General features: G+C 52.9%; 3 protein-coding genes across 3 annotated transcripts; all 3 read left to right on the forward strand.

Moving 5' to 3' along the window:
• Positions 1 to 1,850: 1,850 nt before the first annotated feature.
• On the forward strand, positions 1,851 to 5,632 carry SMAC4_07742 (uncharacterized protein; the record flags this gene model as incomplete). Its single annotated transcript, XM_003346039.1, has 2 exons — positions 1,851 to 2,079; positions 2,163 to 5,632. The coding sequence occupies 2 exons, from the start codon at positions 1,851 to 1,853 to the stop codon at positions 5,630 to 5,632; spliced, it is 3,699 nt and encodes a 1,232-aa protein (XP_003346087.1).
• Positions 5,633 to 5,939: 307 nt separating this feature from the next.
• SMAC4_07743 (uncharacterized protein) lies at positions 5,940 to 8,216 on the forward strand. The gene is made up of 2 exons (XM_066090682.1): positions 5,940 to 6,518; positions 6,584 to 8,216. The coding sequence occupies exon 2, from the start codon at positions 6,716 to 6,718 to the stop codon at positions 7,880 to 7,882; it is 1,167 nt and encodes a 388-aa protein (XP_065947644.1). The 5' UTR covers positions 5,940 to 6,518; positions 6,584 to 6,715; the 3' UTR covers positions 7,883 to 8,216.
• A 2,349-nt stretch (positions 8,217 to 10,565) lies between these two features.
• Positions 10,566 to 14,320, forward strand: SMAC4_07744 (uncharacterized protein). The gene is made up of 4 exons (XM_024655912.2): positions 10,566 to 11,714; positions 11,801 to 12,880; positions 12,931 to 13,525; positions 13,589 to 14,320. The coding sequence occupies exons 2-4, from the start codon at positions 11,979 to 11,981 to the stop codon at positions 13,658 to 13,660; spliced, it is 1,569 nt and encodes a 522-aa protein (XP_024510933.1). The 5' UTR covers positions 10,566 to 11,714; positions 11,801 to 11,978; the 3' UTR covers positions 13,661 to 14,320.
• The last annotated feature ends 378 nt before the right edge of the window (positions 14,321 to 14,698 follow it).

Consider the following 14,698-nt stretch of genomic DNA (forward strand, 5'->3'; position numbering starts at 1 on the left):
AAGGAGATGGAAGAAAAGCTGAGTAATAGATCTGACTAGAATGGCCGCGACTCGGCGACTCGGCCCTTCGTCCACAATATACCTCTACAGTTTACATAACGCGCATTTGAACTTAATGTAAAGGTGCCCCTATATACATAAGATGGAAAAAAGCTCATGATGATCTTGTAAATCCAGCTGGCAATGGATGCCTGGGGAAGGCGCCAGCTTTACAGCTGGCAGTAACACAAACTGAAGGCCTACAAGAAAAAAAGAGAAAAAAAACGTGATGCTGGGACGTAGCGGTCGAAGCGAAAAACACCCAGAGTCTTCTCACAATACATTAGTTTTACATAGGTAGGTAGGTACCACTAGGCACGGTGAATATTCTACTATACTACTACAAGGGAGAATGACCGAGATGGGACATGGACATGGACATGGACTAAGCCGGCGACAGCAGCCGCGTCAAGAGAACCTTGAAACTATTCCAAACCTAGGTACGGTACTGGGACACTGATATGCACAATGCACGAACTGTGTGATTTTTCCAGTAGAGAAAACCTCAGCACACGCTTCAGCAAGACCTACATATATGTAAGGTACTCTAAACTTTAGCGAAAATCTGGGTTCTTCACATCCTCATCTCTCAAAATTTCCTCCTTCTGTACAGAGACAAATGGGATATACTTACACTTCTATTGACCGAATGTTCTTTTTATCTTGCATGTACTTTGACCTTTAAGTCGAGGTAGTTGCTGTGATGGCACTCACAGCGTCGCCGTAAGAAAACAATATAAGTACAGGTAGGTGCGCGTAGGTTTAATCTTCAAGAGCCCTATGGTTCCTTGTCCCCATTGACACACTCAACTGCCAGTGAACCTTGATCACATAGAATAGATAACTTGAAGTAAACAAATCGGCCCACCACCATTGCCTCCGCGTTCCTTCCCGCCTTCCTCTCTCCCACCGCCTTTCCAACCAGTACAACGTATAGCCACTCACCTTTGGTGCCTGTTGCCTGTTGCCTGTTGCCTGGCCAGCCACTCAGCCTTCGACTTTCCTGGCGTTGACGCTGGGTACCTACTATCCATCTAATCTTCGAGGCCTACCTGCCCTTCACTTCCATCTTCCTAATTCTTCCACCCTCAGTCAACTCACGTGAGTCCCCTTACCTTCCTCGACCTTTGCCTGGCGCGACTGGTGAATGGCAAACCTACCCCCACTTCTCTCGCGCACAAAGTATAATCCATTGATCTCAAATCGCTTTCTCAAATTTTCTCTCCTCCTCTCCCTCTGCAACAACAACAACAGCCTCACACAACCTGAGATCTCGTCGCGATACGCAGCGAATCTGAGGCTTTCTTCAAACATTGCTGTTGCGCCTTCTTTCTTCAGTATCACGCCAGGCGCACCACGCACAAAGGGTACTGATAACTTCATCAACCTCAAATCGCTTCAGAGCTTCAAGTTTTCTCTCCTCCTCCTCTCGCCTTCTGCAACAACAACAACCTCACTCAAACCTCAGATCGCGTCGCAATACGCAGCCGACTAGATCTAAGGCACTGGGATTGCTGTTGCGCTTCCTTTCTTTCTTTCTTTCTTTCTTTCTTTCTTTCTTTCTTTCTTCAGTATCACGCCTGGCGCACAAAGCGAAGTATAAATCCATCGACCAAAGATCACTTCCACGATCTTCTTCTTCCTCTCTTTGTCCATCAGCAGCAACCTCATACCTCATACAATCTCACCGTCGCAACAGCGCAACGGATCTGAGTCTCTTCTGGGTTGACACTTCGTCCTCCTTCTTTATTTTCTTTTGTTGTCATCCATGATTTGAGCGTATCATTTCGTTTCGCCAAAATCAACTCAAGATGTTGACCCCGACCTGCCCGAACGTTACCCACACGTTCCACCCCTTTGGCGATACCCCCGCCCGCTGTCTGACAGAGAACATCCCTCCGGACAGAAAGGGCGAAGAGAAGCCCGTGAATATCCTGCTTCTTGGCTCTGGCGATGTTCGCAATGTCCTCTTCACGGCTCACTCGGACATGAAGCGCCAGCTCGATATCACTTGCTGTGATGTTGACCCGTTGGTGATCGGTATGTTGTTCCCTCTCCTCTCCTCTCTCCACTCCATATTTTCGGAAGGTAAACTAATCACTTTATGTTTTGTTGTTCCGCAGCGCGCAATATTTTGCTTCTCACCTTGATCATTGAGTCGGACTTTGATGACGACCCTGACGACTCCTTCAACTCACCCGAGACACCTCACACTCGGCTCACAAATGACGATCTCTTCGCAATTTACTTCCACCAGCACCTTTCCGAGCGCCTCAGCAAACTCGTCTGCTCGCAAGCCATGGGCCTGCGCCTTATTGGCTCAACCATGTTAACCTGGAACCAAACTCCTTTTGGTTGGGGCCAGGGCTTCCCGCCCTGCCCTTGCTCGCCACGCTGCGACAGGTGCGGCAATGAGACAAAAGGTAAAGGGAAGGGCAAAGAGAAGTCTCGTACCACCACCGGTGATGACATTTCCCGCATTCGCTTCACTGAATCCGGCTCCCTAGAGCTGCTCACTCATATCTGGGAAGCCTGGGCTTGCGATCCCCACTCCGAGGAGCAGAAGGCCCTGACGGAAGGCTTCTTCTTGCGTCTCGCCGCCGCTCTCTACAGAAGGGAAGAAGAACAGGTGGGAAACCCCCACGTCCCTTCCAGAGCAGCTGCGTGCTCGTTCAGAGCCGCAATGCCGGTTGGCTTAGAAGCCACCTTCCATGCCACGATGGCGAATGAGGACTTCTGGAGGTGGGGGGCGACGGGCACAAAGCAATGGGTTAAGGATGAGGACGCAGATGACGAAAGCACTGATACCGGTCCTGGCTTGGAAGAGACGATCAAGCTGAAGAAGAAGAGGGCCAAAGGAAAGGGGAAGCAAAAGGCGAAAGAGTTCCTGGCAGAATCCTCAAAGCAGGCTCAGCAAAGAGGACAAAAGACAGACAAGAAGAGGTCCGACGATCCGGGCGTTCCAGGCGGATTCATCAATCCGCTCTTTACCACTCCGTCGTCAGGGTACCGCATCCATCACTCTGCGGACCCTCTGCAAGGCTTCCACCTGGCGCCTGCATACCTCCCCATCGTCGGCCAGCCACTCCCGCAAGAAGGAGCTTGCCAAGTTGACCGCCTCGCGGCCGTCGCCAAGCAAGAGTTTTCCGACTGGTGCGACTCCTTTCGCCGTGCTTGGCGCAAAGGCCGCATCAGTCTTCGTTTCGTTGTCAGTGACGCGCTCGCTTTTGCGCACACTCTTCAACACCACAAGTCGGCTACCCTTGGAAATCCCGTCGACCAGGCTTTTGGCAACTGGTATCGCTTCCGGGATTCTTTCGATCCTTTGGTGCTCGACAGCGACGAGTACAGGCAAGCGGTGCCGAGCGAGTCGCACAGCACAATGTCTCTGGCACCTGTATCCTTTGATGTCATCGACACTTCGTCTTTGGCTGACGACGTTGGGCCATTGAACGTGCTCATCGCGACCTCTCCGCTCCTCAACAACCGCTTGGCAGCAACGTTGTATACCGAGCATACACTTCCCTTGCCTCGGTGTGTGAGCAGTGACGATCCGGGTCAGGGACCAAAGAGCTCCCAAGAGGTAGCAGACAGCCTCCTTCATGGTGATCTCCCCACCATGTCTGTCCTGCTGGGTCTGTCGCCGGTCGAATACTACACCAACACTTCTCCCTTTGCTCCCGCACCTACTTTCTCTTCGCCCAATTCCGACCCTCCTCCTCTTCCTCCCACTCCTTCAGTCTCTGGTGCCTCCGATGCGCCCTGCCAGTCAAATCCACCCCCAGCGGCAGTCTACTTCAACCAGCGTCTAACCTGGAAGCGCCCCGTCTGCCACCATCCCAGCAACGGCACCGGTAAAGAGTGGACTATCGGCAGCTACTACGACTCCTGGCCGGGCCCCTCCTCCTCTCTACGTGAAGAGATGGACCACTTTGCCAGCGAGTACAAGAAGAGCGAGGAGACGTACAGGGACTTGATTGAGCCCTTGCAGACTTTGGTGGCTCTCGACGCTCGTGAACGCGAAGAAGAAGAGGAGCGGAGAAGAGCGGAGAGCCAAAAGAAGGGTAAAGGAAAAGGGAAGGGAAAGGGAAAAGGAAAGGGCAAGGAGAAAGCGAAGAACCCTCCTCAGGAGACCGCCGCCAGCGCCGCCAACGAGGCAACGATCCCAGGCCTAGAGCAATTCTGCAAGCTCACCCCTGAAGTCCGGAAGCAAGTCTTCGACGCAAGAAAAGGCCAAAACGAGGCGCTCAAGGAATGGGAAACCGAACTCCGGGGCAGATTCCGAGACGAAGAGGCTCAATGGGAAAGGGAGCGCACCGAGATGCCATTGCCACACATTGGGTTCGAAGCTGAAGAGCTCGCTGAGTTTCTCATGCAGGTCTACTCGCGGATGTACGAGTCAAAGTACCTGTTCGAGAAGAAGGACGATGGCAAGGACGATGGCGTCAGTGCCGGTAGTCCAGGTACTTCTGCTGCTGGTGCTGATGAAAACGCCTCCAGTAGGTTTGGATGCGGGTTCAAGTTGCTGAATCCGAGTACGTATAACCGGGCGACTTTTGCGGCGCTTTTGAAGATGATCCAGGCCCGAGTCGTGCTCGTCGGCCAGCCACCGGTCTTATCCCCCAATGAGTCTGAAGCTGAGTCCGGGGTATGCTTTGACGAAACCTGGAAGAGCAGGTCTTCCGACGAGCCTGGCACGGATTCTGAAGAGGGCACCGACGATTCTGTCGAGGAGACCATCGTCTGGCGGACGACGTTGGGTGTAATGCTTGAATCCCTTCAGCATTCCGTCGTCAACCATGTTGAGCCCAAAGGATCGTTTGACCAAGAGCTTTCCACCATCCTTCACCATTTCGGCGTATACTCCTCCCCGGAGCACGCCATCACTGACCCCGACGACGGGCAGATCAAGCCGAGAGTGTATAACCTCGCCCAGGAGGCAACTCCCGATTATAGCAAGCACCACAGCCCCAGTCTTTACAACTGGGTCAACATTCCGAGCACCCTCGCCGTGACTATCCGGATCCCCCGTCACAGACTTAACGTGTTGCACATTATTCTGAAGACTTTGGAGACGGGCGTGGACATGACTGGCAGCAGGACCAAGCAGTCGTCGTACATCCCGGCTTTGCAGGCTTGCATTCGTCCTACGCCTGATGGGGAACGTAAAGCTGTTGCTGACAACATGCCTGGCCACTTGTTTACCTCTTTGCAAATAGGGTTTGGTGAGGTCGAGACCGCAGGATGGCCGTTTACTCCTCTCTTCAGTCTTGACATCGAAACCGATCCGCTTGGGTGGGAAGGACAGAGCGATTTGTTTGTCAGTTTCATGGCTCCCACCAGCATCTTGATGAGGGGCGGGGTGACGGGGTTGGTGACGGTTGAAATGGTGCCTTCGCTTGGCCCTGATGTTGCGCGGCGGAACGAGCTCTCATTCCTGGCGACGACCGGAAGTCTGAAGGGCATGGACCTGAAGATCTTTGAGGCTAACTTGGGTTTGGACTCATCTGGTGTATACATCAGTCAGCACATGCCCAACCAGAGCGGCGTAACGAGGATGTGCGGTTTTGCCGCGGAAAGACCACAGATCTAGGAGCCTGTGCCTTCCGCGGCAATCGAAACGACGACGATGGCCAAGATGGACGGCAACCACCAACACATCCAATCGATAAGTACCAGAGTTACCTTCTTGACCAAAAGTCTTCTAGAAAGACTGGCGAACAAGAACTGTCAAGTCCGCTGGGTGGCGGTCACGCCTTTCTCGTATAAACTCACCATCACCCAAGATCACACCGCATCTTTCTGGTCTCACGACCCCGAGTCCTCTCACTTGTCCCCCGTGAAGTTCCTCATCGACTTTCCGCTTCCCACCAACCGCCATAAAAAGCTAATCTTCCCTAATCGAGCCGGAGGCTACATTGACCTCGACATGGTGGTCAATCGGTACCCTTGGAGGACCCTTACCATACCATCCTCCATGGACCCCGTGCACCTGGAGCAACGGACTCAAATCCCGATGAACTGGTTCCTCTCTTATATACACAGCTCTGGTCCATCCTCTTTGTCTTTGCCGGCGTCGTCCTCGCGTAACCCTCTGGACACTCTTCCTCGAATCGCTCAATCCGGCCCTCTCATTGGCTGCCTTGCGGACCATTCCTCCGACAGGACTGACCGCTTCTGCCTCTGGTGGTTGCAGCTACAAGTCAACCAAGACCAGCTATCTCTGAGCGAAGCCTTTGTCAAACCACAGATCTGTCCATACGAGGACCTACTCCCGGAGAGCGCGTCTCCTGAGGAGAAGGAAAAGTACAACAAGGAAAGGGGCCAACAACTTATGGATGCCTTCAAACGGTATCCCAGGTTGGAATTCAGATTGTCCCTGTCCGTGTTGTTCTTCCTGGCGGCCGGTATAATGCCAAAATCCATCTGGCAGCACACAGATCTGCACATCAGGCCGATGGAGGGTGGGCTGCATAGAGGTATGTTTGCAATCAGCGAGCTTGCTCACAACCATGATGATTGTGTTGACTGTGGCTCTGGAAAGAGACAAATCCTCATCTTCGTTGCCAAAAACGGCATCTGTCTGGACTTGGCCCGCGGAACTGTGATACTGGACACCGCTGTGCTAGTTACCACCAAGGAGCTGCGCCAGATACTGCCGAAATCCTTCGCGGAGATGAAGAATAAGTCACCGGTTCCCATTTCCACCCACAAGGTAATGTCTCATACAATGAGAACTTGGGAGGAGGCTTTGCCTGCTTTTGCCGAGCGGTGTCGCGGTCAAGCATGGGAGCATGGGCCGGCTTGCGAGTACAAGAAGTGGCAGCGAGTACCGGTGGCGACTGTTCTTCAGAAAGATGATCCGGTATTTTGTTCGTGCAGCATGGGAAAACTGCCCAAGAGTTGGTCAGTAGCTGAAGACCACCCAATTCCACAATGGAACGAAATCCGGCCGCATCTTGTTAGGGCGGCGATCAGTCTACCGTTTGGATGTCCAGGACTTACAGACCCGTACCACCACCCGATGAGTTGGGATCCTCTTCTCCATCCTCGTAATGTTCCAGTTACAGATGTCATCCCTGGCCGCGGCGTGGTGGGGGCAGCGGCAGGTTCGGGTCCGAGTGCGGTTGCAACTTCAGCAGCAGGAACCAATCCCACATGGCCAGCTCCGGCTTCCACTCCCAGCGGGGTCCCAACTTCAGCTACTGCCTCAGCTCCGACATCAGCTTCAGCCCCAGCTGCGTCTCAAACAATGGCTCCGACTGGTCCTCGCCCGATAGCATCTGCTAAAGGCATCTTGAGACCAGCCTCGACTTCGGCTCCGGTTACGGCTTCAACAGACACTCGCTTGACTCGAGCTAAGACTCAAGCTGAGTTGCTTCAAGAGGCCAATCCCTTTCAAGCTCAGGTAGCTCGAGCTCGGACACAAGCCCTGACACAAGCTCTGGCGGCCAACACGGCTAGTTTGGCTCTGCGTCCCAAGCAGCCTACCACCTCAAGTCAGACATCACTTCAAGCCCCGGCTCCTGTTGGCACCAAGTCGGCTTCGACGAAGCCTGCTGTGAGTTACAGATGCATCTTCTGTAATGAAGCAAAGAACAGAGACAACGGAGGCGACTTGAACAAGTGCTCAAAGTGCAAAAAAGCACATTATTGCTCAAAGGCATGCCAGGTGGTAGATTGGAAGCGGCACAAGAAGGAGTGTAATGATGGTCCTGGTGTTGGTGGCAGTGCTAGTGCTGCGGAGAATGGCGAGGAGAAAGCGAAGGACAACGAGAAGGCGAAGGGAGATGAGAAGGAAAAGAGTGAAGTGAGGAAAATGAAGGATATGGCCATGTTGTAAGACTTTGTAAGTTAGATATTATGGCCACACTGCCTGATTGGTATTCGAAGAAGACGGGTCCAGCCAGCGTTTGTGTCTGATAGAGCACAGTGAGTTTCCTCCCTCTTCAAGGACCTCGTGGACTTTGATTTTTCTGGCAGAGGGTTGGTGCTTAACTGAGCCATCACGGGAGATATTCATGGCCAACTGAGCCCTTCCCTCCGTATTATAGCTCGCAAGTCAATGAAAAGAGATCAAATCCAATTTGAGAATGTGCCCCAAAGGAACTGGTGAACAAAAGCCACAAAATTGAAGTAAACCTCATGGACACTCACTCGAGCACCATGTTGTAAACAATCAGTCTGAGATCCCAGGGAGCACTTCTACCATAGCCTGAGCGTCTTGGTGTTTACCGCGATGTCATGGTTTTGGTGGTCTGGTCCGACTGCAGTCTAGGTTAACTTGTCCTGGACGAGCGCGGGTAAGCACGCATAATAGACGTAGACAGGTTGTCAGATAGCAGAGGGAAAAAAAAACAGAGCTTGAAGTTGTCAACACCTTCGTCAATATCCGAAACCAAGATCAGACAGAGAGAGGGCTGGGTCGTCAAGTGAAGCGAAATGCTCTGAAACATCAAACAAGACTGAAAGCAACGGCACTTTCCGTGATCAGATACACAGTACACTATATCGAAGGATTTCCAGGAGACGAGAGGACGAAAGAGAAGGAAATAACCGTAAAGCCGAAGCGCTTGCTCGCCTCCAGTCAGTCTCCAGCGGCGACTCCAGCAGAGATTTTGGACCTTGGCAACAACACATGGGGGACTCGAGCAATGTTGATCGGCAGGGACATGCAGGGCCGTGACTGGTGACTGGAGTGATGATCGTTTTTTGATAGCTTCGGCGGATGTAGCCTTTTCTGGAGGAGACGGCGGGCATTTGTGTGGACGCGTAGTGGGTTCGGGCTACTGTTTCGGAAGCCTTGGTTTCTGGCCCGCCATGAGGTGATGTGGAATGGAGAAGTTGGAGTTTTTGACACAATGGCAAGGTTCGCACAGAGACTCGGATGGAGAAAACCGTGAGGAGAAGATGATGGGGGTTTGAATGTTGTTCGGCAACGAAGAAACATTTGGCCCAAGCTGTGGTGGAAACGTGCAGGTTCAGATGGCTTCCTAACTGAATGTAGTGGTGAGCTGGTAGAGAATTGTTAAGATATTAGCCGAATCAGCAATCACGTCTTGCATGAAATCAATTCGACCAGCCAGGCGAGGAAGGGACCATGCAGAGTGCAGTCGCCAATTTGTCCCGTCTGCATGCAGTGATCCAGCTCAGCACACGGCACTCGCTCACCTCGTGTACCTGCGCGCCTTCCCGTCCAGACACTTGGCGATTGTCTCACGAACGAACAAAAATGGAAAGTGGAATGAGGGGTTCAGTTCAACAAAGGGTCGCAGATGGAGCAAGAACGTTGAGGCAATTTTTGCTGGTCTTCCATGCCACTTGACCTGCCAATTTGAAGTTTCCCTTGCTTCTCTACCTGCTTCCACTTTTGCTTCCGCTGACAACGACAACAGTTCCCGTCAATTACAGAGGCGATTCCACTTTAACATCCCGGGCCGTCACCTCCAGCCAACGCCTCCCAACACCACCGTGAGAGCAACAGACTCGGAGATGAGACAAACGGAACCAGCAAAACGGCGACACGTGCAGACTGCAGGGAATGATCTGGCGTTTTTGGTCTTGGGTGATGGGATCATGATCCGACATTTTCCATGTGCCAAGGTCGCTGATGGATGCTGATGGATGCTGATGGTAGGATCAAATCTTATCAGATCATCAGATATTGTGCCGCAGGGTGCTCCAGAAAAGGCTAAAGACGTGGCCATTGCCGAACCATTGGATGACAGATATCCATAGTCCCCCACAACGGAGTGCACCTCGGGTCGGACCAAACAACCCAGTACGGTACGGATGGAGATGAGTCAAATTTTTGTCCCACTGGGGTGTACTGTGTGTGAAGGTGTGGAAGAAAGTGGATGACACTGAAGAGACTTTGTTCAGCTGTGATCTACTCTTGTTTTTCCCACTCACTCAGGAGTTCATCACAGCGGAATGGTAACATGGAGGTAAGTAAGGTAGGCATCGATACTTGGTAGTGGTATTCAGAGTGAAGACTTGACAACGACTTCGATGGCCAACTCGAGTCGACCATCAATGACAGTCAGGTCCTGAAACACCTGAAAAGGCCGATCTCGAAAGAAGCGAGACGGACAATACCTACCTGGCCGTTGACGCAATCCTGGGAAAAAAACAAAAGGCGGACCGCAACTTGAACTAGGGCATGACAATGCCAATGCAACCCCACTCCACCGTCGTCCGATCTGATAAACATTTTTTTGCTCTCACCTGCCCATTTCCTCTCCATCCGGCGTCGTACTCCCGCCAGCCCTTTCTTCAGTCCAACCGCCCAACCCATGTCCGCGGTTCGGAGAGGCGGAAAGAGGAGACAGACTCGGGCCCTGTGTGGTGGATGAGTGGTCGAGATCAGTTTAAAAAAAAAAACATGGAATAACGCAAAGTCCCACTGATCCCATCTTATCTGATCCGAAGATAACGCCGATGCCGCACTGACCCATCCCTGGACCGAACTTGGCGCACCCACCCACTTTGGCACCTTCTGCAAAGAACGAACCTGGCAGAAAAAACGGGCAAGAACCGGGTCTTGGTAGCAATTGGCCAACCAGATTTCCGAAGGAAGTTTCCAACCCCTCCATTGAGTCCATTCAGTGGGTGTCGCTACCAACCCCACCATCTCCATCCAAAATTGAATTGATCTCGTTTCGGCCATCACCGTCACAAACTGAACCGTCAGTAACAAGGACACCACCGTCTCAAGCTCACTGCTACACTGTCAACCCGCACTGCTGCCATCCATCGATCGAAAAGCGAAAATGTCCCATCACATCACGATACGAAGATGCCGCCGCCGTCCTGCTGGGCTGACACCACCATGTCGTCCCCGAAATTGCCAGGCACGACGACGGGAACTTGGAAGACCATGACCAGACACGGACGGGACGGGAAGAATTGAAAGGTCGAGAACAACTGAACAAGACACCAACCCAAGCTGCCGTCTTCGAGTCCAGTCCCCGCAGTCCAACGTCGGAATCATGCCATGGATTGCACCACAACGCGGATGGAGCTCCGCACCCCGGCCAGGATGGCCCGGTAAAGTGTAAACACCACCAGCGACAGCGCGTCGTTTCTGGTCTTGGTCCGTTCTTGGCCCCAGCTTGCCCGTCTGCTACCAGCAGCAGCAGTGGGAACGGCTTCGGTTCGACCCCCGACGCCGTCAAGGCACACAGAGCGGTAGACAACCGCAACGTGGAATAGTACTCTGAGTGGGAATGGCGACACACGGTGCACATTTACCTACAGACGGGGGGTCAACAAGAGCGGGCCAGCGGAGAAATAAACCACGAGCGGAATGGAGTCAATTCAGGTCGAGCTTGTCTCCAAGTTACGGTATGTTACCACCTTCAAGCTACCCTCCTTGCTTCCAATTGCCTCCCCTGGTCAAAGATCAACAACCCTCTTCTCTATCAAAAACGCCCGCCTCTGCCACCTTTCCCACTCCCTCTTCCCTTTTTTCCTTTTATTCCTCTCTCGTATACCTCCTCCATCTCCATCATCCAAGCCAACCCTCCCGGTGTTACTCGACCTCTCTCTCTCTCTCTTGCTATCCTCCGCCCGTCCCATCACCCATCCGGTACCATCGAGTTCTTGAACACCACCGTCCTCTTCCCGGTTTCCACTGGTACGAATTGCGTCAATATACTTTTGACGAACCAAACGTGGGCAACACCGTCCCTGACACCTACCTACCTACATACCTCAAACCTGCAGATGCAGTTGGAGTTAACCCGTGGATTCTCTGCAGCAGCCAAAAGACCCCCAAGTTACACAGACGTTATACGCCAATAAAACTTAATTCCCCGCAGCCAGCTACACCGGGAACGCACAAGCTCGACCGTTACTGTGCCGCCATTATCCTGTCATTCCGTCGTCTATACATAATAGGACTAGACCCCCGGACTCAACAGATCTGAAGAAGAACAATGTCGCCTCACTGCTGCAACATCATGGATGACTCCTCCTCCGTCTCGTCCAGCACCTACACCTCGGAGCCCGTGGTCAATGGCGTGAGCAACGGCTCTGCTGCCGCCGCCAGCCAATACAAGAACTTCTCCAAGAGCCGTCACTTGAGGCCCACCCCTTCGGATGAGATCCACGACCTCGTCTGCGTTGGCTTCGGCCCCGCCAGCATTTCTGTCGCCATTGCTACGCACGACGCCATCGAGGCCGGCAAGCTTGCCGAGTCGCCCAAGGTCCTCTTTCTCGAGAAGCAGGCTGACTTTGCCTGGCACGCCGGCATGCTCCTTCCCGGAGCCAAGATGCAGATCTCCTTCATCAAGGACCTTGCCTCTCTGCGCGATCCCCGCTCCCACTTCACCTTCCTCAACTACCTTCACCAAAATGAGCGCCTGGTTGATTTCATCAACCTCAGCACCTTCACCCCTGCGAGAATCGAGTTCGAGGACTACCTCCGCTGGTGCGCGCGTCATTTCGATGATGTGGTAAAATATCAGACGGAGGTCGTTGCTGTTGAGCCCGTTCAGACCTCGGGACCTAACAAGCTCTTCACTGTTACTTCGCGCAACATTGTTACTGGCGACATCACCACCTACCAGGCTCGCAACGTCTTGCTTGCTCTCGGCGGCCAGGCTTCCATCCCCAAGCCTCTTCCCCAGAACCACCCCCGTGTTATCCACTCGAGCCAGTACGCCAGCGTGGTTCCCAAGCTCCTCAGCGACCAGTCCGCTCCTGTTCGCGTGGCTGTTCTCGGCGCTGGCCAGTCGGCGGCGGAGATCTTCAGCAACGTTCAGAACCTTTACCCCAACTCCAAGACTTATATGATTATGCGCTCCGAGTTTATGAAGCCTTCTGATGATTCGCCCTTGTACGTATTTTTCACCCTCGTCTTTTATACAGCGCAACTAACAGTTACAGTGTCAACTCCATCTTCAACCCCGAATTCATTGACACCATCCACTCCCGCCCCTCGGCCTACCGCTCGCACTTCCTCGCCGACGCCAAGGCCACCAACTACGGTGTCGTCCGCCTCGAGCTCATTGAGCATCTTTATGAGGTCATGTACCACCAGCGCCGCGTGCTCGGCACCGACGAGACGCAATGGCCTCACCGCATCATGGCTGCGCGCAAGGTCGTCTCGGTTTCCGAGAAGGGCGATAAGCTCAAGATCAAGGTCGGCCGCTACTTCTACGGCGAGGATGAGACCGCCACCGATGGACCCATTGTGGATGAGGAGACCCTTGATGTCGACGTGATCATCTGCGCTACCGGCTACAAGCGCATGGCGCACGTGGATATGCTCAAGCCCACGTGGCCGCTGTTGCCTGAGGCTGATGCGGCGCTGGTCGCTGAGACTGTCAAGGGATCCAAGGACAGGTGGTTCGTTGAGGGTGAGGAGAAGAGCTTGAGGGTGATCGAGGCGAACCGGAATTATTCGGTCAAGTTTGGTGAGGACAAGGTTGCACAGGGCAGTGGCATTTGGCTGCAGGGGTGCTGTGAGGGAACTCATGGTGTAAGTCTTTTTTTTTTGTCTCTCTGATGACTTTGGATACATGAAAGCTAACAGTTCTAACAGCTGTCTGATACCCTTCTTTCGGTCCTGTCTACACGGTCTGGCGAGATCGTCAAGTCGATTTTTGGTGCTTAAATTGGGAGCGTGACGGATGATACCATGCTGTGCTTATGGCACAGCGAGACAGCGATTTCTTTTTACATATGATTGTGTGTTGAATCTGGAACGGAAAAATAACTTTTTGGGGTTCACATGGGTTTTTGGAAGGAAAAAATTTCCTTACGGCACTCTATTTCTGTTGTACATAATTTCTTTTGATTTTTGACTATTGGTTTTTGGGATAGCTTGTTGCTTGTCTTGCTTTTGCCCCTTTGGAAGCAAAATATCATTAGACATACCTTTTTTGGAGACACACCTCGACCTTACTGTCTGGCAAATGTTTCTTCTACTCGCAGGGATATCACAGTGGGAGCTGGTGAGGGGGTCGTGTTTCAACAATTCGCGGGATTTTCACGTGCGACGGTGCGCGCGATTATCAGATCATCAGATGGAAAAATGCGGGAATTGGAAACTGGGGTGGAGGGGGTCTAACTGATGGCCGATAATCGGATCAGATAAAAATCCTCGACACCTGGGGGTTCCGCAAATGATTCCTGGACTAGAGCCTTGGCATCAGATAAAATTTGAGCCGAACGTAACCCGAAGACACGAGGGGGCGGAGGAACGGTGGATCTGATAAACACGCGGCGGACAAAAAACGGCGTCAATCCGAATTCGAGGTCGACGGCTGCTTTCAGAGAAAACGGAGGCCGTCATGGTTGCAGTGTGCCAGTGAAAGATGCCAACAGCGTACGGTGGGCGGAGGACGTGGACGGGGGGGGGGGGGGGGGGGGGGGGTCCACTTCACCGTTCCCACCATCACCATCACCATCACCATCGTCAACCCTGGCCGCGTTGCTGTCGTTAATGACGCAAGTCGCAAATGACAGCGCGGCGGCAAACATGAACGAGGGGCGTCTACCGATGAGATTGGGATGGTGGCTTGATCGCGAGAGCCAAAACCGTTTGTCCAAATCTGAGAAGGCTGTGAAGCATTTAAGGGGACTCTTGAACATCTATTCAGCTCAGTTCTGAAAATGTCTGCTGGGATAGGCGATGGTAATGCTGTTTAAA

Source organism: Sordaria macrospora, chromosome 7 (assembly GCF_033870435.1).
Source record: "Sordaria macrospora chromosome 7, complete sequence".
NCBI classification, from domain to species: domain Eukaryota; kingdom Fungi; phylum Ascomycota; class Sordariomycetes; order Sordariales; family Sordariaceae; genus Sordaria; species Sordaria macrospora.

Coding starts and splice junctions, on each gene's coding strand:
- SMAC4_07743 (XM_066090682.1), top strand. CDS start 6,716: ATGAAGAATAAGTCACCGGTTCCCATTTCCACCCACAAGGTAATGTCT.
- SMAC4_07744 (XM_024655912.2), top strand. CDS start 11,979: ATGTCGCCTCACTGCTGCAACATCATGGATGACTCCTCCTCCGTCTCG. Junction 12,881..12,930: donor CCTTCTGATGATTCGCCCTT/GTACGTATTTTT, acceptor TAACAGTTACAG/TGTCAACTCCATCTTCAACC. Junction 13,526..13,588: donor GCTGTGAGGGAACTCATGGT/GTAAGTCTTTTT, acceptor CAGTTCTAACAG/CTGTCTGATACCCTTCTTTC.